This window comes from Acomys russatus, chromosome 30, assembly GCF_903995435.1.
Source record: "Acomys russatus chromosome 30, mAcoRus1.1, whole genome shotgun sequence".
Taxonomy (NCBI): domain Eukaryota; kingdom Metazoa; phylum Chordata; class Mammalia; order Rodentia; family Muridae; genus Acomys; species Acomys russatus.
In genome coordinates, this window is record NC_067166.1 from 16877927 (window position 1) to 16901340 (window position 23414).

Sequence of the window (23414 nt, forward strand, 5' to 3'; positions counted from 1 at the left end):
CATATTTTTCTAGACTATGCTAGAAATGCTAAGCAATGCTAAACAATTAGATGGTCACAATGTGTATGCATATGTATGAGGCTTCATGTGTATGTCTCTCTGTATGTAGACGACATACATCTGTGTACATCTGTGTACATCTGTCTCTCTATATGTAGACATACATCTGTGTACATCTGTGCACATATGTCTCTCTATATGTAGATATACATCTGTGTACATCTGTGCACATATGTCTCTCTATATGTAGATATACATCTGTGTACATCTGTGCACATATGTCTCTATATGTAGACATACAGCTGTGCACATCTGTGTACATATGTGTACATATGTCTCTCTATATGTAGACATACATCTGTGTACATATGTCTCTCTATATGTAGACATACATCTGTGTACATCTGTGCACATATGTCTCTCTATATGTAGACGACATACATCTGTGTACATCTGTGCACATATGTCTCTCTATATGTAGACATACATCTGTGTACATCTGTGCACATATGTCTCTCTATATGTAGACGACATACATCTGTGTACATCTGTGCACATATGTCTCTCTATATGTAGACATACATCTGTGCACATCTGTGTACATATGTGTACATATGTCTCTCTATATGTAGACATACATCTGTGTACATATGTCTCTCTATATGTAGACATACATCTGTGTACATATGTCTCTCTATATGTAGATATACATCTGTGTACAAATGTGTACATATGTCTCTCTATATGTAGATATACATCTGTGTACATCTGTGCACATATGTCTCTCTATATGTAGATATACATCTGTGCACATCTGTGCACATATGTCTCTCTATATGTAGACATACATCTGTGCACATCTGTGCACATCTGTGTACATATGTGTACATATGTCTCTCTATATGTAGACATACATCTGTGTACATATGTCTCTCTATATGTAGATATACATCTGTGTACATATGTGTACATATGTCTCTCTATATGTAGATATACATCTGTGTACATGTGTCTCTCTATATGTAGATATACATCTGTGTACATCTGTGCACATATGTCTCTCTGTATGTAGACATACATCTGTGTACATCTGTGCACATATGTCTCTCTGTATGTAGACATACATCTGTGTACATCTGTGCACATATGTCTCTCTATATGTAGACATACATCTGTGTACATATGTGTACAATAAATCCCCCTAAACAAAATGACAAGATAGAAAAGGTAAACACAGAACAAAATCTTCCAGTACATTTGATGTGTATGGTCTTAAGAAGACATTGCATGGCTGGGTGTAGTGGCATATGTCAGTAAATAATTCTACAGCACCACAGAGACGCAAGCAGTTGGATCCCAAGGTTGAGGCCATCCTGGCCTACATGTGTGAGGCCAGTTTGGGCTGCATGCGGGAGACCCTATTTCAAGAACTAAAAGACAAGGCTAGAGAGATGGCTCAGCAGTTAAGAGCACTGGTTGCTCTTCCAGAGGACCTAGGTTCAAATCCCAGCACCCACATGGCAGTTCACAGTTGTTTGTAATTCCAGTTCCAGGGGATCTTATGCCTTCACACAGACATACATGGAGGTAAAACACCAATGTAAATAAAATAAAATAGTAATGAAAGTAAAAAATAATAAATAAAATAAAAGGAGGAAAAGATTGTATTCATTTGTCTTCTGTGATTAGAGGGTTTTTAAAAACTATTATCTGGCTGGGAATGTGGCTTAGCCATGGGATTCTTGCCTAGTATGTACAAAGCCCTGGGTTTAATACTCAGCCCTGAAACAAACAAATAGAGCAACTCCAAGTCCCCCCCCCCCCCAAACAAAATCCCTTTTTATTTCCGCAGGAGGATTTGAACTTGGTTTGATTTTCTGGCTGTGTTCCCTGGGAGTCCACTCAACTCTATTACCAACCTTGTTACAAGACAGCGCAGCTTAGGACAGTGGTTCTCAACCTGTGGGTCGCGACCCCCTGTGGCTGAACCACCTTTTCTCAGGGGTCACATGTTAGATATCCTGCATATCAGATATTTACATGACAGTTGATAAGAGGTAGCAAATGTTCAGTTATAAAGTAGCAATGAAAATAGTTTTATGGTTGGGGAGGGGGTCACCACCACATGAGGAACTATATTAAAGGGTAGCAGCACTAGGAAGGTTGAAAACCACTGGCTTAGGAGAAAAATCAGTTATCAAGTTGTAACTTGACTGGAAGGAATCATCTAATATCCCACAGGCACCTAATGCCTGCACATCCCTGAGTTCAGTGACCTTTATAACTAGTACGTCCCCTGCAAAACCCTGGGAAGCAAGGCATGGGGCTGTTGTAACAGGTGCCGGCTGGCTCTTGGGTGGTATGAGGCTTCTAGTCCATGGAAGCTCAGACTCACCAACGTGACTCATTCTTTGGAATCCTCAGTCACCTGGTGGACCACGCAAAGCTCCTCACAGCTGTGGGGAGAGCTGTGCACAGGGCTAGACACACTTCTGGAGAGGAGCCAGCGCCTGATGCCATCCAGCCAGCACCTGGGGCTCCCAGTTTTCTCACCTTCCCCAGGAACTGCATCTGGCGTGGACTAAAGCAACTGTGTAACCCTGACTGCCAGCAGCAGTCTGTGTGAATGCCCTTTTCCTTATCCCCGTATCATTTCAGAATACTATCCATGAATATTTCCCAGGGGCTGCGGAGGATACAGCCCAGTGTGTTCAAGGCCGTAGGTTCAACTCCCAGCACTGTGATGGTATCAAAAAATGGGAGGGGAGGAGAAGGAGGGTGTGATGGGTTGAATAGGAGTGGCCCTATTAGGAGGTGTGGCCTTGTTGGAGGAAGTGCGTCATTGTGGAGGTGGGCTTTGAGGTCTCATATTGCTTAAGCTCCACCCGCTGTGGAACACTGTCTCTTTTGGCTGCCTGCGCATCAAGAGGTGGAACTCCTGGCTTGTCCAGCACCACGCCTGCCTACTTGTCCCCATGTTTTCACCATGACAATAACGCACTAAACCTCTGAAACTGTCAGCGAGCCCCAGTTAAATGCTTTCCTTTATAAGAGTTGCCCTGGTCTGGTGTCTCTACAGTAAAACAAAACAAAACAAAACAAAACCCAAACTAAGACAAAGGGGGAGGAGAGGGAGAAGGAGAGTGGGAGGGGGAGGGAAGAAGAGGACAGGAAGGAGGAGAGAGGAGGAAATGGGAAGAAAACATTCCCAATGAGATAGCAATACCACGTTGTGCATCTTAACAGAGAGAGAACATCCAACTCTGGACATTCCCCCCAGCCTGCATCCCCCCAGCCAATGCTGGACGCCCCCCCAGCCTGTACCAACCCCCCAAGCCTCCACTCCCAACCAACGCTAGACATCCCCCCCAGCTAAAGCTGGACATTCCCCCCAACCACCACCCCCAGCCAACGCTGGACATCCCCCCAACCCCCAGCCCCAGCCAACGCTGGACATCCCCCCAACCCCCACCCAACGCTGGACATCCCCCCAACCCCCACCCCTAGCCAACGCTGGACATCCCCCCAGGCCCCCGCTGTGAAGAGTCATGTACTCTTTGATTCAGAGCCAGAAAGACAGGACACACCCCTTAGCTTAAGGTCTACATCTTTAGAGATTATCAAAGATCAAAACCCATTTGCAGTCACCAAAGACTCTGAAGGTCATGTCGAACACAGTCAGTAGGAGACCACGGTGACATTTAGAAAGCCATGCTGTTTTATGAAGCATTTCTTAATTTATTATAACATGGGAAAAAATATTGTAGTTCTAATGGAACCGTGGGGCTGTGACACGCTTAGAGCAGGGCGCTTGCCTGGCACACGCTGGGCCCTGGGTCCCTTTCTAACATTGCAAAAAGGGAACTCCCATCACAACACAAACCAGAACAATGACAAAAAGACACCAAGTTGGGAGTGGGACATGTAACAGAGAATATGGAGTCCGCTGGACGGGGAGAGATGGGAGGTAGATATTATCATAGTTGATAGTACACACGGACAAACTTCTCAAATGTAAAGACAAAATTTTAAACTGCTATTGTATTAATTTTATGTCAGTAGTGACTAACAGTTAAAGAGCTGTGCTAAGCAACCTGGATGCAGCTATTTTTATATTATATCTGGTTCATTCGTTCTTCCAATTGCTACTGATAGAATATGTCCTCTGTATATTATGTTTCCCTTAATATAAATATGGTTTGGTGTCACAGCATAGCTTAATTAGGCATAGTGGCACATACACCAACAGTCCCAACTATACAGGAGGCAAAGACTGTAGGACCTCTTTGGTAGAGGCCAACCTAGGCACCACAGTCCTTGTCTCACAAAGAAAAAAAAAACATAGCTTTGTTGACAATATGAAAGTAATGGTTTATGCTAAAGGAATGTGGTGATTTTTCACATTTGTGGTAAAGAAAGTAGGCGCTATTTCTAATATGCCTCCACTGGGTAGGATAATAGTAACGGAAATTTCAGTAACATCCTGATTAACTATGAGTCGCCACAAGGTGGTGCTGGGAAATTAGCTTGTTGAATGGGAAAGCCTGCTTTTAAACGTAAACCCGAGCTTTTCTTAGATTGGTCTGATGGAGTAGGTAGAAAACCTACTTGCATTATGGCCTCTAAGACATCATTTCCAAAGAATTAACTATATTGTTTTTATCTTCATCTTTCAACATTTATCATCACTGCCATTGAAATTTCATGTTAGTTTTTAAACAGATCACTTCTTCCAGGGTGGGAGGAGTTTTCTTCCCCATCTCTGAGTGACAGATGGGTACAAAGAGCAAATGCCTACCTGGAAGCTGTGGGCATCCACCATTCCCACATTGAAGAGTGCTCTTTCCCAAGTATTTAAAGTCCAGGAGGCCATCACCTACCTGACATTCACAGGCAATTGAGACTTAATATTAAATAACCAAATCCATTGAATGTACCACATGCTGCTTGTACCTGGCTCTCTGCACTGAGCTTACTATGCACCCTTTGCTGACTAACGTCTAACATAGCATGCCAGGAGCATGGCAGAGGAAGCTGTGGCATTGTTGTTACCTGCCCAATAGCTACCAGAGCACTCTGTGTAGAACGGGAAGCCTCTTAACCCGTGAAAAGGTAGACCACACCTGTATTGCTGATGTAAGCCTGCATGGAGGGGTCACCCGGAGGTAATGTTCGCTAGCCCGTTTAGTACTAGTTATGTAAATAATATCAGCTGAAGTCTGGGAAGTCCAAACGGAAGATACAAAATCCTATTAGTTTTCAAAATTATTATTGCCTTTAATCCCAGCACTCAGGAGGCAGAGGAAGGTGGATCAATGTGAGTTCAAGGCCAGCCTGGTCTACAAAGTGAATCTAGGACAGCCAAGGCTACACAGAGAAACCCTGTCTCAAAAAACCAATATATATATGGCTTTTAATAGACACATTAAAGATCCTGTGGTATTGAAATGTTAACTTAAAAGGCAGGACAGAGGTTGGAGAGATGGCTCAGATGGCTGCTCTTCCAGAGGTCCAGAGTTCAATTCCTAGCAACCACAGGGTGGCTCACAACCATCTATAATGTGATCTGATGTCCTCTTCTGTCATGCAAGTGTACATGTGTGTAAGAGCATTCATATATATGAAATGAATAAAATCTTACGAAGAAATATCAGGCAGGACAGACCTGGGTCCACTCCCGAGTTTCTGCTCTATATCGCCACCAGCTCATTTAGGGCTGTGCCATGTGCCCTGGACATCTGTAAATCAAGGCCCTGTGGGAAACTAGAGAGACCTGGGACTGGCAAGGGCTGGGTTTATGGCCCTGAGCAAAGCATGGAAACTTCCCAGGGTTCCTCAGGTTCTCAAGGTCCAAGATCCTTTTCTGTAAATGTTTCAAATGTAACAGCTCAGAGTAAGTGCAAGTCTGACGCCACTTTTTACAATTTTGGTCCAAGGCAAAGGAATCCAGACGAGATCTTCCATATGCAAATGAGCTTAGGCAAACTCCACCCGCCCCCAAAGTTAAAAAGATGAACTCTAAGGGACTTTAAGCCGCAACCAATAAAAAACTGTGGAACCATGGTAGGTTTCACGGTTCATAGGCTCAAAGAGCTTAGCATTCTGTGAGAGTATCATAGCCATAGGGTAACTCAGATGGGACAGAAGTGTGCCATTGATTTATATATTCAAAGGCGGAGACTTTTGGACAAGGAGGAGTTTGAAAGCTACAGAAAGGAGCAAATGTCTTTCTCATCTTACTCTCCAATACTGCCATCTCCACAGGAACCTCCCAAGACCTGGGGACTAGAGTCTGTCTTTCAGGCCAAAATCGGTCACTAGAGAGCTTACTTGTAAATTCAAATGTGCACTGTAAGAATTACAATCAGTTTAGTGTTATAGAGGAAAATTCAGTAAATCAGTTTTTTTGGGGGGAGGGGGGGTGCAGTGAGAAGGAGGCCTCCAAGAAAGAAAGAGACTGTTAAATCAGAGAGGGCTATATATTAATTAACCTGCACACCGTGTCCAACATCTCCACTGGTGGGCCAGGCGGCCATAACACCGTGGGAGAGCCGGAGAACAGGAGCCCTCTCTCTACAAAGTAGTCAGGACCAGTAGTTAGAACAACTGGTCAACCAGATATGGGTCTGCCTGCCGCCACCTTCCTCCACCACTGCAAGCGCCTCTGCAAGCCGCTTATGCATTGGCACCACATTTGAAAACCAGAGAGCTGAACACAACTGCAGAATCTTCCTGCAGAAGGTATTAGGCAGGCAGGGTGGTCCACGGATGTAAGCCCAGTTAGTTCTCAGGAGGTGGGAGGATTGTGGGTTTAAGTTCAGCGTGAGCAATACGGAGAGACCATGGTATGAACCAAGAGGGAAAGATTCATCTTTGGTTTGGTCTCTAAAAAGCCAGGAGTTCAAAGTGAGCAACAGAGTGTAACACGCAGTACACAAAAGGGAAGCTGATAGAGACAAATAGTCCATGCACAACTCTTTGTTTTACTTTTTCAAAGGAGAGCTATTAAAACATAGCTGCTTTCTTCTTCATCTGTTTATGGAGCACAGGTAAGCACTTGTTCTTATTACTACATAGACTACAGGAAATAATAAAGATCAGGAACTCTGAATTAGCCAAGAAATCTCCGCAAAGCTAAGGCAGTGTCCGAAAGTGAGGGAGGACTGCAGAGCAGTCAGGCCGAGAGGACCCAGGAACCTGACCTGAGGAGAAAAACCAGGGACAGCACGAGGAGCACTCAGTTGCCCCTCCCTTGTCTCCGAGGAGATGGAACCTCTAGAAAGCCCAACTATAATTTTAGGAAGAAAATGAAGAAGGCGTACATATGCTTCTAATAACGCTAACAGGTCAGGCCAATACATCACTGAGACAGGCAATGCTTTGTAAAGCTACAACGCCAAGTGAAACTTAGGGAGCGAGTCACTGTAGGGTAATGCACGGTGGCAGACAGTAAAGAAAAAATCTTTACATGAGAGCCACAGACCTAGAAATGGAAAAAAAAAAAAAAAAAAAAAAAAGTGGTGCTGACTTACGAAACAAGTAGAGCTTAACTTGAAGTTGTTGGCCAGGGTCTGAGTCATCTTGAGACAAGAGCCCAACATAAGGTGACATTTACCAAGGAATGGGTCAAAAACTAGACTTAAAGGTGTGCTCTTTTATTTCTTTTGAGGTTAAAATCATGTTGCCCCCCCCAGGTTAGGTATAATGACAGGATAGCAGCGCTAGGGCGGGTCACATTAGTGTGTGAACAAGGAAAGCGGGGGCCAAACGGAGCTGGATGCTTCCCATCTGGTTTCGGTGGTAAGCGTACAACCCTGACTGGGCATTTCAACTCCTCTGAAGGGATATGAAAAAAATATGATTGTTTTAACAGCACATTATGGTTTAAATCATTTCAACATATTCAATTTGATAACCATCTAAACATTTCACAGTTGCTGGATGTCATTTTGTTATGTCTTTATAAACAGAGCACCATCCGACACACACTGTTTTTCAGTGTACATAAAACGGCCTCCAGATATTTAAAAAAAAAAAAAAATGTGTAGCAAGTACCTCAGCTAGGCTTCCTGCACAGCTTTCTTTCTCTTTCTTCTTTCTCTCTCTCTCTTTCTTTCTTTCTTTCTTTCTTTCTTTCTTTCTTTCTTTCTTTCTTTCTTTCTTTCTTTCTTTCTCCACAGGCTTTAAAACATTCCAAAGGAAGCCACAAAAGGAAAACATGCCCCATATAGATTTTAAGTCCAAAGTCTCCAAAATAGTAACAGTGGTTTTTACGTGATTTTGTGAGACTGTTTAAGCTTTTTCTTTAACATTCTTTCTACATTTTCCAGTTTTCTTTTCCTTACAATGAGAGTATGCTGCTTTTTTTTTTTTTTTTTTTTTTTTAAGTAGGGGGGAAAAAAGGATAAACATTTCCTTGGAAAAAGAAGAGGCCACCCAGCAAGAAGGCAAGTCTCTCTCAATTAGGCCAAGCTTGAAAATGCCAAGCTAAGCTGGTCATGAGTGATGGGCAGTGAGTGAGGCTGGGATCAGGTACTGAACAGAAAGGTAAGGAGCTGGCAGGAGAGAAAAAAAAAAAAAAAAAAGCAAGCAAGGGCAGAACCCCAGGCCAGGCATGGTGGGTTGTTAACTCCACATCAGACTCCAGACAAGCTCGGTCAGGGTCAAAGCTGAATTTGTAGGTCAGTCAGCCCACAGGCTGGTCCAGGAGGAAGGCAGGGAGGGACTGATACGCAAAACTACCTGAGGTGACCGCCCCTCCTGGCTCCTGAGCTATAACCAGAACCTCTGACTTGGTAAGGACAGGTAAGGACAACTCTCCAGCCACGCTGCAGCCCTTGCAGCCAGGTTAACTGGGCAACGTGAGTAAACTGCACTCCTTAAAGGTGTCCTTCAAACTGCTCCCCAGCTTCCTTCCCAGTGCACCTTGCTGATGAGCAACACAGAACAGCAGCCTCCTGGGAGTGACTGACAGACAGCCTTCTAAACCACAGCAGGAGGGAGCTGTGCAGAAAAGCCTCGGACACCCTTTGGGATTTCTCAGTTCCTTCCAGAGACAGCCACAAAACATGCAAGGACAGAGAAAAGTGAAGGAAGAATCATTCATGGAAGAATGTGGTCAAATGTGTGACATGCATGACCCAGTACACACCCTCTCTGGGATGTCAAAAAGGCACAGGGACATCCATGAAAAGTAACTGTTAAAGACCCAGAACCCTGACATCGCCGTCTGCACATGCGTGGCAACAGTAAGGGAGAAATGACCCATCCTTTCTTCCAGAGCTGATCAAGCCATTATTTAAACTATAGTAAATGTACATTCGTGAACTCCTATGCCACTCCATGTGGCTTCTTAGGAGCAAAGGTGTGCCACCTGACAGGAACTCAGCATACTCTCCCTATTTCTTTTGAAGCTGGAGAACACATTGCCTGGGTGTCCACCTCAGAAAACCATTTTAAGCTCACACACATTGCTGCCCTGGGAGCATGCTACGGATCCGGAGACCATCTGTGTGGTATGCGGACATAATGACAGCTGACTTAGCAGGTCACAAAAGCAGTACAAACTCACACAGTGTTAAGTGACTGCCCCAGGCTTTGACACAGTCTAAGAAAACCTATTGGGCCTGGTGGTGGTGGCATTCGCCTTTAATCCTAGCACACAGGAGGCAGAGGCAGGTAGATCAGTGAGTTCAAAGCCAGCCAGGTCTACAGAGTGAGTTCGAGGTCAGTCTGGACCATACTATGAGACCTTATCTCAAAAACCAAAACAAACCCTTCTCCCCTGCCACCTCCCAAAAAAAGTCCTATTGGTATACCACATAGCCACATAACAAGAGACAGAAAGGAGCAAACCGGGAGCTCCCTACCTCCATCACCTCCTGCAGAAATTATACCTTATTTTACTTATTCATTTTTTAAAGACATTCTAAGTTATTACATGGCTATAGTCCCAGTTCTTGACGTGGCGGAGGTAGAAGGATGGAGAGTGTGAAGACAGCCTGAGCTGGCTGCAGAGTACAACCCTATCTCATAAAATAAAAAAAAAAAAAAAAGTAAAGAAAAAGAGGGTGACAAGATGACCTAGCAGAGAAAGGCGCTTGACGCCAAGCCTGACATTTACATCGATCCTTGGTAACCTATATGACAGAAGGAGACAGCCGGCCAACTCCTGTTCATTCTTCTAAGTCTTCCATTTGTATGCAGTGGCAGATGTGTACCTTAAAGGTATGTGTGTGCATGTATGTACATACACCAGAATAGATAAATAAATAAATAGATGTAAAAGAAAGAGCAAGAATCCCACCGTTTGGTCTATATCTCCACCAGCTGTCATATTCCAAAGCTGGGCTTAAAAATAAAAAAGCTGGCTGGGCTGTGGGTTGGGGGATGGGGGTTGGGGGTTGGGGGTCAGAGGTTGAGTCCTATGACATAATCAAAGTTTTCTCTAGGAGACTAGCTTTGTGATGAATTATTATGAAGGCTTTGCAGAAGAAGAAGAAGAAGGAAAAAAAAAAAAAAAAAAAGCCAGGAAGAAGTTAATATAAACCCCAAGACAGAGGGTTCTGCCAGGAAACTGACTTCCAGCGATATAAACACAAGGCAGATGTTATAAAGGAATTTTGAACTTCATTACGCATGAAATCTTGCAGGCTTCACCTGCGCACACAAGACAGCGGCCTCAGCTGGGTTTCCACAATGGCTGCCGCGTGAAATTCCCAGTTCTCCCAGGCCCGTTAAAACAAAGATCATCTGTGAGCTATCAGAGTTTCAAGATTTTCAGTAGGTATGCCTTCAAGTGTAAAAGAAGGTTTGTGTTTTTCCTTTATCTTTAGAGTATAGATTCTATTGAGTGAGAAGTTGAAAGAAACCACATTTGTGTTACATTTTCTTCTTGGTGGTACAGTCTGAATGAGTGGCAATTTAATGGGTCATTAGGGCACTCACAGTGACTCCAGGATCCACTCAATGTGTTTACTGACATCTGCACACATCCCAGCCCAAGTGCACTGCAGCACAGCACTGTTGGGTCTTTGCTGGTCCCGTTTTAATTCTCTCCTTATTATACTTAGGTCTTTTATTCAATTTTTTTCTGTCTCTCATATATTGAGTAATATTAAAAAACTTTAGAAGTGTTCTCAAGCCCAAAAGTGGCTTTAGGTAGAGATTATTTTAAATTCTGTTACCAACAGATTCAAAGCTGAACCTAAAGTTTAAAGTTCTTGAGATTATTAAAGTCACTTAGGGTCTTTTAAAGGGAAACTGAAGTTTAAATTTGTTTGCATTTTTTTCCCCCACCTTAGTGCGTGAATGCAATATATCATCCTTGGTATGTTTTTCCGATCGTAGACATCTGTTGTTTCTGGATAAAATATCTGGAAAACAAAAGAGACAATGCACTTACTATCTTACTATGCTTCACTTCTCTCCCCAACCAGATCCCAACTGTCCTTGCCAGCCTGTGGCTCTTTAAATACAGAAAGATGATTATTATTATTATTATTATTATTGTTGTTATTATTATTATTATTGTTATTGTTATTATTATTATTATTATTATTATTATTATTATTATTATTATTATTTTGAGACAGGGTTTCTTCTCTGTCCTTGACTTGCTTTTGTAGACCAGGCTGACCTCGAACTCACAGGGATCCGCCTGCCTCTGCCTCCCGAGTGCTGGGATTAAAGGAGTAGACTGATCTCTTGCTGGCTGCTTCACCATAAACTCCACAGAGCAATCCTTGGCTGGTGGGTGGCATGCCCCCTAGTGGCCAACCTCATAGCAATGGGGCTGACAACCAGCCTTTCTAGGAGGCTGAGTGGTACCCTCACACCTGTGGTCTCCCGTGGGTTTATGAGCCTGAGAAGGACACCTTCTAATGGCCATTTTATTACGTTCTTAAAATTTTGAACATATATTTAACTCATGCACATATGTGCAGACTTTTTCTGCTTAAAAGTACACAATGTCCTTCAGACATTTTTCATGCCATTATTATGAGCATCCTGGTATGTGCTTGTTGGTTTTTTTGGTAATATATAGTCTTTGGTTTTTCAAATAACCTTCATGCAAGTGTGAAAACCAGTGTGTGCACAGCATAGACCTGCTGAAAGGTCTTACTAGAAGCCAAATATTTTCCACCTCTTCTATTATTCTATACGCACATAATTTCTGAGATATACCAATCATTTTCTCATATTTCAGAACCACAGCTTAGCCATTTCCCCATGGCTGAGCAGCATTTATTTGGCTCTCACTTCTCTCCCTGGCGCTGCAGTGAACGCCTTGCATCTGCCTTTTCAGAACATCTGATTCTTCTCCTGGATGACCATCTATCTAGACACGAAATTACCAGACCAGACAGCTCAAACATCAAGGCCTTTACATGCACATCCATATGACGTGATTTCCTAAGCTTGAAGCTAAAAGCCTGATAAGAAACAGATTTCAGAGTTGGGTACCAAGTTGTATTTCTGAGCATAAAAAAAGAATTAACTGGGCTTCAAGTCCCTAATATTAAGGTAAGCCCATCATCATCATCCCTTTATACAACTTGACATTAAAACTAAAATTAAGTCATGTCCCATATGGTAGTACTTTTAATACTCAAGTGCAATTTTTCCACTGCACATCGGAAAAAAACGGAGACACAGTGAGTGTCTCTCAAGCTAAATGATACACCGTATAGTTGCCGCAGCCTGGGATGTCTCAATTCCCTTTCCAGCTGCCCTGTAACACATCTGCTGTCAAGGCGTCAGTGAGATGAGGGATTCAGACTCAGAAGACCGTTTGGATTTAATGTTCTCACAACTGTGGCTCTTGCTTCACACCTCACTGTACTGACGGCCAATGCTCCCCAGCCTCCCCTGCTTCATACAAGAACCTTCTACATTAATATCCCCCTGGGAAGCTGTTACGGAAATGCCTTCCTGCACCAAAGAGGCGGGATCAACTTATAGTTCATCAGACTGTTGAACGCAACTTCATGTCTCCAGCACTTAATGAGAAGCTAAGGGTGGAGTGGGCACTTAACATTGACGAACAAAGAAATTCAGGCAGTTCCCTACAAAGTCTCTTGGCCTTGGAATATCATCTGTCAGAATCTTCACTGTGAAAGTCAATGTTGAAACACTTTGGAAAGGTTCGATCAAGTCTTTCGTATATCACGAAATTGTCCTGATCAGATGTTTTTTCACCAAGAAACATTTCCCTTTGAAATTCTCTCTTATTAATCTTTTTACCACCCAAGCCCTCACTTAGTACTCGATAAGCCAAATATTAATTTCATGTGGCGACTATTATTCAGAAGGAAGTGACATTTAATGCTTGGGGGATTAGTTTAATTGACAATGGCAGAATGAGTCGGGCGTGGTGGCACACGCCTATGATTCCAGCACTCTGGGAGGCAGAGGCAGGTGGATCTCTATGAGCTCGAGGCCAGCCTGGTCTACAAAAGGAGTCCAGGACAGCTTAGGCTATACAGAGAAACCCTGTATCAAAAAAAAAAAAAAATTTTTTTTTTAAAAAATAATGTTTCTGCAGTGTGTACCCAATTAGCTTAATTAGTTGGTACATGCCTAAGAAACTTACATTTTATCATTTGAAAAAAAAAAAAAAAAACAAAAAAAAAAGAAGAAAAAAGAAAAAAAAGAAAAAGAAAAAGGAAAGAAAAGAAAGAAAAGAAAATGGCAAAATGAATTTAATGTTGATAATTTCGAGGAACGCAATGTGGAGATAAACCAAGCATAAGCACAAAGACATTGAAAACACACCACCATGTGACTGCAGAGAATTGAACCACCGTCCTCTGAAAGAGCAGCCAGTGTCCTCAACTGCTAACCCATCTCTCCAGGCCCTGCTGCGGGGGTGCTTTTGAGAACTGAGCCCCGAGTTTCACATATTAGAAGGTGCTTTACTATTGAGCTCCATTCCCAACCTACACAGTTGATATTTTTAACAGCAAACCTTGCTTAATAATAAAATAACAACATGGAGACTTGTTAAGTCCTTTGTCCCCTACTCCTCAGGATGACATCTTATGAATCATTTCCTTAAAGTAGCTATATGTACTACATAATGCCAAGGACTGAGCCCTTGACACAAATGAGAGTGTGACAGATCTCAAGGACGGCCAAGTTAAGTGAAAAAGCCAACTCCAAAAGGTTGCTCACTATATGATTCCAATAATATTCCGATCTCAAAATGGCAAAAATGGTTAATGGTGGAGAGCATTTAGTGATTGCCAGGGACAGCCTGGGGGAGGGATGTCAGGTAAAAGCCCATTCTCCTGTGGTGACTGTGTCTGGGTAGCACTAGGGGGCACACAAGTCCATCGTGTGACACAACTGCACAGAACAATACACTCACACTCTTGCAAACAAATGCATGTGAGAAAAGTAAAGGCTGAAATAAAGCCAGTGTTCTAGTTTAAATCCATACCCCAATGGTAACTTGCAGGAGGGGAATGGGGAAGTGTGGCTCTTGCTGGAAACCTCACTATTCAGAAGCTGAGGCAGGAGGATTCCACAAGTTTGAGGCCAACCTGGGATACACAGTGAATCCCAGGGCAGCCCTAGTTACATAGAGACCCTGTCATAGAAAAGAAAGAAAGAAAGGAGAGAAAGAAAAAGAAAATATCCCAGGTAAAACATTCAATTTCTAATATTGTACTATAGTTATAAAAACGTCAGTGCTGAGGGAAGCTGAACGACCCACACACAGAGACATACTATTTTCGAAAGTTCCCGTGATCTATAATCCTTTTGAAATAAAAGTAGTCCTACAATTTCCCGTCAAGGGTAATTTCCTCATTTCCCCCATCTGCCTATTTCTTCTCTCTTTGAATTTACCAAGTGCTGAATGCTTACTGATTGAATTTTTTATTTGGTAGGTCTATTTTAGGAGTAACAGCTATAAGCTTCTAACCTTTCAAATTTAAAGTGATAGCAGGCTTTATAAAAACTATTATGAAAATAAATATACGGGCCAGGGAGATGGCTCAGGAGGTAAAAACACTAATATGCGAGCCCGATTACTGGAGTTTAACCCCCAGAAACCACATGACAGGCCAGATGAAGAGGAGTGCATCTGTAACTTCAGCATTCTGACAGTGAGATGGGGAGTGGAGAGAGGAGAAGTGTCTGGGTGTCCCCAGGCCAGCTAGCCTGGAATATTCAGCGAAGTCAAGAGAGGCACATGTGCACAGATACATAAAATAAATTTTTAAAAATTAAGTTACAATAATTTACAGAAAATATACAAAAAAAGGAGCTGATTACCTTACATTAACCATCAACTAAATCCAGTTCTAACCCTGTTTAACTTAGACACACTTTCACTTGTCTGCTTTGTAGCGGTATGCCCCTAGTTCGTCATGAACTCCTGCCACACGTGTCTTTGCGTAGGCCTTTCCATATTCTCAAGCCTGCAGAGACACGACTCAGGCTGGCAAATCAGTTTTCCAAGTATGGTGATTGCCTTGTACCAACTTTTTGTCTTCCCCATGCTATGCGAAAGCTTACCTTGGGTAGCCCAATGGCCTCCATAGCTCTTAACCACTGCACGGTGTTATCTGTGTGTCGAAAATGAAGGCCAGATTTCTAAAATGACAGGAGAATGGGGGAAAAAAAAAAGGGAATAAGCAGTCACAGAAAAAGTGAGTCATTTGCAATATTCAATTGTGCTTCTCCAAGAACAGTCACTGATGCCCTTAGAAAACAAATCCAGACACAATGGAAAGACCAGATGGTATTTCAGCGACATCCTCGGTATCTGTGGTGGGCTACAGTAGGCTCTACAGTTTGTATTTCGAGGTAATTCTTAACTTGAATTTCAAAGACCACGTAATGTCTACCATACACCTTGGGATGTTTTGTGAAAATGTACACACAAGTTCATGCTAACATGGCATCAAGATCTTGGTAATTATGGCTGAGAAGTCTATCAATTTCAGTTAAACTAGATGGGGCTTTTATTTTAAGTTGTTGTTGTTATTATTACTATTATCTTTTTCTTTTTTTTTTTTTTCTTTCTTTCTTTCTTTAAGCTTAGGTCTTGCTATGTTGCTCTGGAAAGCCTAAAACTTGTTATATAGCCTAGGTTGGCTTCGAACTTGTCACACTTCTCAAGCCTCTGCCTCCTGAATGCTTGAATTACAGGCATGCGCCACCATGTCCCAGCCCCACACAGGATTTTTTAGCAAGCTAAATGCCGTGTGTGTATGTGTGTGTGTGTGTGTGTGTGTGTGTGTGTGTGTGTGTGTGTGTGTCTGTTTTGATCATGAACGTCTATCTTCACAGGAAACCCGGATGGTATAAAGAGGAACATACAAACCATTCTATAATTCAGAGCTAATTTTAGTGTACATTATTCACATCTTAATATTGATCCTGGCTTTGTACAAGAAGTAACTATTCAGCAGAAATGCCATATGACCTTTTTCTATATAGTAAAAACACAGTCTCTCTGTGTGTCTTTCAATTTTTTCTTTACAGTCCTTATCAGAGTGCCACTTTCTGAAATTATATCAAGGAACGAGCCACAAGGAACCTTAAACCATCTTGCATTTTTCATTTAACATAAGAGAATGCTATCCATTTCACAGTCATTTGAAATGAGTACGCAAAAAAAAAAAAAAAATAACTATAGCAAGCTTCATCATATAATTAACACCCAATGATAGTCAATCACACTCAACAAGGCTGGTGCATGTTGCCTTCTGTGAGCTTCCAAAACTGAATGGTTTCCCAACTCAAAGGTGTTTTCATTGCTGTTAGCATCTACACAACATAAGTGGATTCGTATTCAATGAATGTTCAGTAAGGACCACTATTTGTGATTACACAATATGCTTCAAGTACTTTATGTAAGTGATTCCTAACCAGCATCATTGCTAGTCCTCCTTCCTTTTTAAATATGGGGAAAGCCAGGTCAAAAAAGATGAAACGATTTGTCTAAAGTTAAGGGGCTCTAAGACAGAGCTGGGATCCATGATGAGGTCTCTAAATCCTTATGAGTGCTCACACTGCTGCCCATGCCCCTCACTCCCCCCACCCCCACCCCGCTGGGGTTGCTGGAGACCATGGAGCCTAATGATTGCTTATTTTTCAGAAGGAAGAGGTCAGTTAGGTGTTATAAAATAGCTGGGAGTAGAAAGAGTCTGGAACAGGGGAAAGAAAGACAATAAATTAGATAGGAAAGGGTGAGAAACCATAGAAAGAGTCTTTAGCTGATGGTCAGGCCATAGTGTTTGCTCTTAACACAGCACACATGTGCGCAGGATTCCAGCAGGCTTTAGGCAAGAGCGAGCTGAGACCATGGGAGAACAGACACGCTGAACTGTTGCCTGAGACTGAGACAGAGATGAGGGCCACCTGCACACAACTTAACTGTTCTCCTACATGACATGGTAAGTGCCTTCATGGAATACGACTGGCATGTGATGCAATCTGGTTTGTAAATGACGATCCAGTTCCCAGGAAGTCTTCTACCGTCTATGTAAAACTGACCAAGGCTCTAAGCTGATGCCACTTCCTGATAACACCCAAAAGAAAACCAATCTGTATGTTCCTAAGTCCATGTTAGAATCACCCAGCAGAAGCCCTGCTCTTTGCAGAGACTGTCCCTTCTCCTTCCCGGGGTGTCTTGAGTGTCCATCTCTTTTCCTGTTCCACTGAGTTAATTAAATGACTTTTGCTAGCTTGAAATTGAGTTCTGGAGTCAACAGTGGTTTGGGCTTCATCATTCTCAAATCATGTAATGAAAAAAAAAGCAACCCATCATCTCTCTTTAGTGGTCTTGTTAAGTAAATAATCTCAGAAAATCCAGCTGTGCCTTCCATCCTCAGCCTTAAAATACTGTTCTGAGCTGGGGAGATCACAGGAGAAAGAAAGAGAAAGTCCTTAGCTGCAAAGTGTAACTGAAAATGCAGGGTGTCTGCCATTACCAGCAGGACACGCCATGCTAGTCAGAAGTTTCACCTGTAAGGTCAGGAAAAGGTCTCTGCTTCATATAGGGGGACTGATTGCAAGGGTGGGTATTTTACAGAAACCTCACAGATTTCAGTTCCCTATCTCAAACATCTGAGAAACACTGACTTCAGAACCCGGAGGTCCATTCCACCTGTTTAAAAACTATGCGTCTGTGAGTGGATTACAGCAGTAACCATCTCAGTCTATGGACTTGCTTTAACTAGTATGAAAATTGGTTTTCTAAATGGGCTCAAAATAATCTCATCCATTGTAGTTCTTTTCCATCTTTAAAAAAAATCAGTTCTATATATTAATCTGAGATGAAATGATGTGGTTATGGACATATTGATCCATAGATGCTCCTGTCCAGCTAATGTGCTTACATTTCACATGAAATAATATATTTTTTTTCCTAATTTCATACTATAGGTGTGTGCTCACTTTCTATCACTGACCTGTTTCACTGTCAGTAAATGAATGAAATTCATCCTGTTTCAATTTCGTAAATGAGAAATTCTACAAGTCTTCCTTGGACCTAACATCCTGTGTATTAGGATCAGAGTGTTTCGGATCTTCAAGTTAGTCCAGAACTGTAACAATTATCCCACAATGTTTATTCTCTAGATGAGAAAACTGTGGAGACAAGTGTGTAAGATACACCAATGCCATTCATGTTCAATGTAACAAACTCAGAGTTAGGGCTCTGTGATGGTTTGCTTTGTCAATTCATGGCAGTCTTTAATCACCTAGTACAAGAGTTGCAGTGAGAGATTATCTAGATTACCTACCTAGATTATATTAGTTTGACCCATGGGCAAGTCTTCTGGGGGCTGCTTTGATTAGGTTAGTAGATGTGGGGAAACCCAGCCCACTGTGGGCAGCGCCATTCCCTGGGCTTGTGTCCTAGAGCCTGGGGAAGGTCAGCTGAATAGCTGGCATGCTTGTTTTTCCTTCTGTATTTCCTTTCTGTGTTTCCTTCTGTTCTTGACTGTGATGGGACTAGCTGTCTTAAGTTCCCGGGCACCTTGGCTTGCCTGCTATGACAGACTATAACCTGGAATTGTGAATTAAAACAAACCCTTCCTCCCCCAAATTGCTTTTTGTTGGGGTAGATTATCATATCTAAGGAAGTTGTTTAAGTACAACAGGCTCTTTGTAGAGGCCCTGATTCCATGTCCAGATTCGGTTCATTCTGCTCCTCACAGTGGCTAAGAACAAGTCTGGCCTTCAGTGAACACGTGCCAACTATTCAGCTTTGCACTGGTAGCCAAACTTTCTTTTACTGGGTTCTTTCTCAAAATGTTTACCTGACACTCCTCCCTAACCATGCATGGAGGATGCGATAGTTAACCCCAGAATCACCAAGGAGACAAAGCTCTGGGTATCTGTGAGTTTCCACACTGGGTCAGTCAAGATGGAAAGACCAACCCTAAAATATCATCCTTTGGCTGAGGGGCTTGGGCCGAATAAAAAGGAGGAAGCCAGCCGAGCACCACAGAATTGTCCCTTTTGTCCCTCCTTACTGCTGACCCTGTGTTACCTGCCATCCCGTGATTCTGCCACCATGACCTCCCGACAGCACCCTCAACTGTGAGCGCGAACAAAGCCCTCCTTAGGTTACTCTCTAAAAGGTATTCTGTGGCAGGGACAAGAAAAATAACCAAGACAAAGAGCTTTCTTCTCGTTCTTTCTAATCTCGGAGTGAACCTTCCAATGAAGGAACTTAGCTCCTACTCACTGTCCTGTCAATGCTGGCTGTCATGGCTTCTGTACAGGCTGGTCGCAAGTCACAGCTGCATACTGAGAGCATACCCAGACGCGGGCACCGTCGACAGCAGAGCTGCTCTGCTATCATCCCCGAGAACAGTGCTCGGCACAGGGCAGGGGCTGGTAAGTGTGGTATAGAAACGAGCTCTCCTCCATACAGACTGAAGGGCCCTTTTCAGATGTCCTTGGCATGGGAAGTGTTCTGACTTCAAAGTTTTCCAGATCTTGGAATATTTGCATAGCAGATCTAGTCCAAAAATCTAAAACCAAAACGCTTTGAGGTCCGAAACCCTTTGACTATGGCGGACACTCAGTTCCAGACTGGAGACCATTTGAGCGTCTAGAGTTCCAAATAGGGGTATTGGCCTGAAGGTGCTTCTCTCGTAGACCAGCTTCCCCTTCTTTTCCTACGTTATAATTTTCACGCCAATGATTATCTTTTAGAGCAATGGCTCTCAAACCTTAGTACAACACATGCCTCTTCTATAGGTGAAGCTCCTCAGAAAACCGAGAGATGGTCCTCAACTCAGCTATGAGTTCAGTTTGTGCAGACACTCATCAGGCGGTCTCACAGTAGGTCCTCAGAGGTCAGGCTCTAGGCACACTGAGTGTCATGGGGTAGTGGGTTGAGTAAGAAATGTCCCCCACGCCGGGCGTGGTCGTGCACATCTTTAATCCCAGCACTCAGGAGGCAGACACAGGAGGATCTCTATGACTTTGAAGGCAGCCTGGTCTACAGAGTCCAGGACAATCAGGGGTACACAGAGAAACAATGTCTTGAAAAACAAAACAAAACAAAACAAAAAACCAAAAACAAAAAGAAAGAAATGACCCCCTCCCCCGACAGGCTCAGGCATTTGAATACCTGGTCACCTGTTGGTAGCACTGTTTGGGAGGTTTAGATGGTGTGGCCTTGCTGAAGGAAGTTTGCCCCTGGGAGTGGGCTTTGAGAGTAGAATGCATTGCTATTTCTAGTTTGTTTTCTCTGCGTCACCCTTGGCGCTCAGGATCTATGCCTTCAGCTTCCTGTTCTTGCTGCCATGCCTAACGCTTGTTGCCATGTCTCTAACAGCATAGACTGTTATGCCTCCAGAACCGCACACCAAAATAAACTCACTCTTCTATATAAGTAGCCTCAGTGATGCTGTTTTTTTTTTTTTTTTTTTTTCACAGCAACAGAATAGCAGCTAAAATGTTGGGCCCTGATAGCAAGTTGTTGCCATGAAGGACCTGACCATGTAGTTTTTTGGAGGAATGTGGAAGGCTTTGGAACTAGACTAGAAAAGAGGACTAGTGCTTCACGTACGGCTTAACAGGTTGTCCTAGTAGGAACCGGTAAGACAGTGCTGAAAGCAAAAAGGACGGTAGAGGCCTGGCTCAAGAGATTCCAGAGGGAAGCAAGGATTTTAACAGCAACTGGGCGAGAGGCCTATGCTGGCTAGTTCTTAGGTCAAGTTGACAGAGGCAAGAGTCATTCTCTAAGAGGGAATCTCAACTAAGAAACTGTTCCCATCAGACTGGCCCGAGGGAAACCCTGTTGTGTATTCTTGATTGATGACTGTTTTGACAGGGACCGGCTCACTGTTGCTGGTGCTATTCCTGAACAGGCTGGTGGTCCTGGGAGCTCTAAGATAGTAGGCTGGGCAAGCCATGAAGAGCAAGCCAGGAAGCTGCACCCTCCATGACCTCTGCCTCAGCTCCTACCTCTAGGTTCCTGCCTTGAGTTTCTGCCCTGGCTGCCTTTAATGGTGGATGGACTGAGGCCTGAGATTTGCAAGCTGGAACGAATCCTCTTCCCTCCAAGTTGCTTTTGGTCATGATGTTTTTATCACAGCAATAGTAACTCTAAGCAAGGCAAGGCATTCCTGTGATATTTTGGCAGAGAATCTAGCTGTGTTCTGCCCGTGCCCTACGAACTTGTCTGAGACTAAATTAAAAAGTAGTGGGACTGCTTTCTTCAACTGAGGCAATTCCAAGACAATATAATATCAGATCTGTGGTGTGGTTATCATAAATCATTCAGGCAGGTCTGTAGTGGAAAAAAAAAAAAAAAAACCAGGGCAGAATGAAATATAGAATGCATGGTTTGAAGAGAGAGTACAAGGAAACTTGGTACAGGCAAGGCTTGTGCTGAAACAGATCAGATTTTCACCAGCAAGGAGAGAGGCATAGGGAGAGGTACTCTCGAGGCAAGACTGCATCTAGCTAAGCTCTCAGCTTCTGAAAACAGCCCAAGGTGTTTCCTGCTCTTAGAAAGCAGCTGAATAGAAGCTCTGATGTTTATGCTCTAATGCTTAGGTGGTCCAAGGGGAGGATGAGGCCCATCCCAAGCTGACAGCTGCACTTGGCAGTGTCATTCCAATGATGCTGGTCGTAGAGGCATAAAGGATGCAGGAGTGGAGGGGCTGTGGTTTCTTCCTCTGTAGTTTCAGAGCGCTACTGAGGCCAGGAAGCACGTGGCTAGGGAGTAGCTGAATGAGGGCCCCAAGAGGCCATTGCAGAAAGCTGGAGAAATGAAGTCTGGGTTATAGTGGAGGCCCCAGGATGTTGGAGATGGCAGAGTTGCGGGACATCTGCCAAGGAAAGCTGTACAAAGGGGGCAGAATAAGCCCAAAGGAAGGGTGCATGATGTGAGTAGCGCAGGTGCCGCGTGGATCAAGGGACCTAGGGCGTTGGAAATCATTTGGTGTTTGTCTTGCTGGGTTTTGGTCTTGCTTTGGTTCAGTGTTTCTTTTCTATGGCTTCATTCTTCCATTTTGGGATGACAGTGTGTGTTCTGTGCCACTGTATGCTAGAAGTATGTAACCTGCTGGTTGACCTTAGAGGGGGTGACAGGGAGACATCGCCTTGAGTCTCAGGAGTGATTCTGAAACGGTGCAGAGTGTGCGAAAGACTACGGGTACTTTTGAAGTTAAATAAATGCATTTTGCACTGTGATATGGCTACGAGACGGGGCAGGGCAGGGAGCAGGATGCAGTGGTTCAAATAAGAAATGTCTCCCCATAGGCTCAGGCCTGGGAACGCCTGGCCCCCATAGGCTCAGGCCTGGGAACGCCTGGCCCCCATAGGCTCAGGCCTGGGAACGCCTGGCCCCCGCTGGTGGCACTGCACTATTTGGGAAGCTTAAGGCATTGGAGAAAGTATGTTGCTGGGGGTGGGCTTTGAGAGTAAGATGCCTTGGTACTTCTAGTTTGTTCTTTCTGCTTTGTGCTTGACCCTCACTATGTGTGCTCCCCGCTTCCTGTTCCTGCCGCCATGCCTACCGCTTGTCACCACGTCTCTACTGTGCAATCATGGACCTTCACCTCTGGAACCCTAAGCAGCTGTTTCTTCTATTACGTTGCCAACGTTATGGTGTGTTATCACAGCAATAGAAAAGTAGCTAATACACAAGTTAAGAACACACACACACACACACACACACACACACACACACAACACACACAATGAAGGCTTCTGGCTTCCTTGAAGCTGTCATGTAGTCCTTTGCCTATTTACCAAGCCCCTACCATGGGCTAGCTGCTGCACTATTTATTGTGAACAGAACAATCTTTAAAACATTATTTTATATTTATTTAAGTGTGTGTGTGTACCTGCAGCACATGCCCTCGCAGTTGTATGGAGGTCAGAGGACAATTTGCAGTGGCCAGTCCTTTCTTTCCACCAGGAATCCA

The 23414-nt window shown here is 43.5% G+C and overlaps 1 protein-coding gene across 1 annotated transcript in view; it reads right to left on the minus strand.

Annotated features, from left to right (window-relative positions):
- The window catches only part of Iqgap2 (IQ motif containing GTPase activating protein 2), a 282578-nt gene that overhangs the window by 121632 nt on the left and 137532 nt on the right, over window positions 1-23414 (minus strand). Inside the window, exons 4-5 of the mRNA XM_051172543.1 lie at window positions 15526-15603; window positions 11299-11375 (exon numbers count right to left, since the gene is read on the minus strand). Coding sequence (XP_051028500.1) covers window positions 11299-11375; window positions 15526-15603 — 155 coding nt within the window. The remainder of the gene's footprint in view (window positions 1-11298; window positions 11376-15525; window positions 15604-23414) is intronic.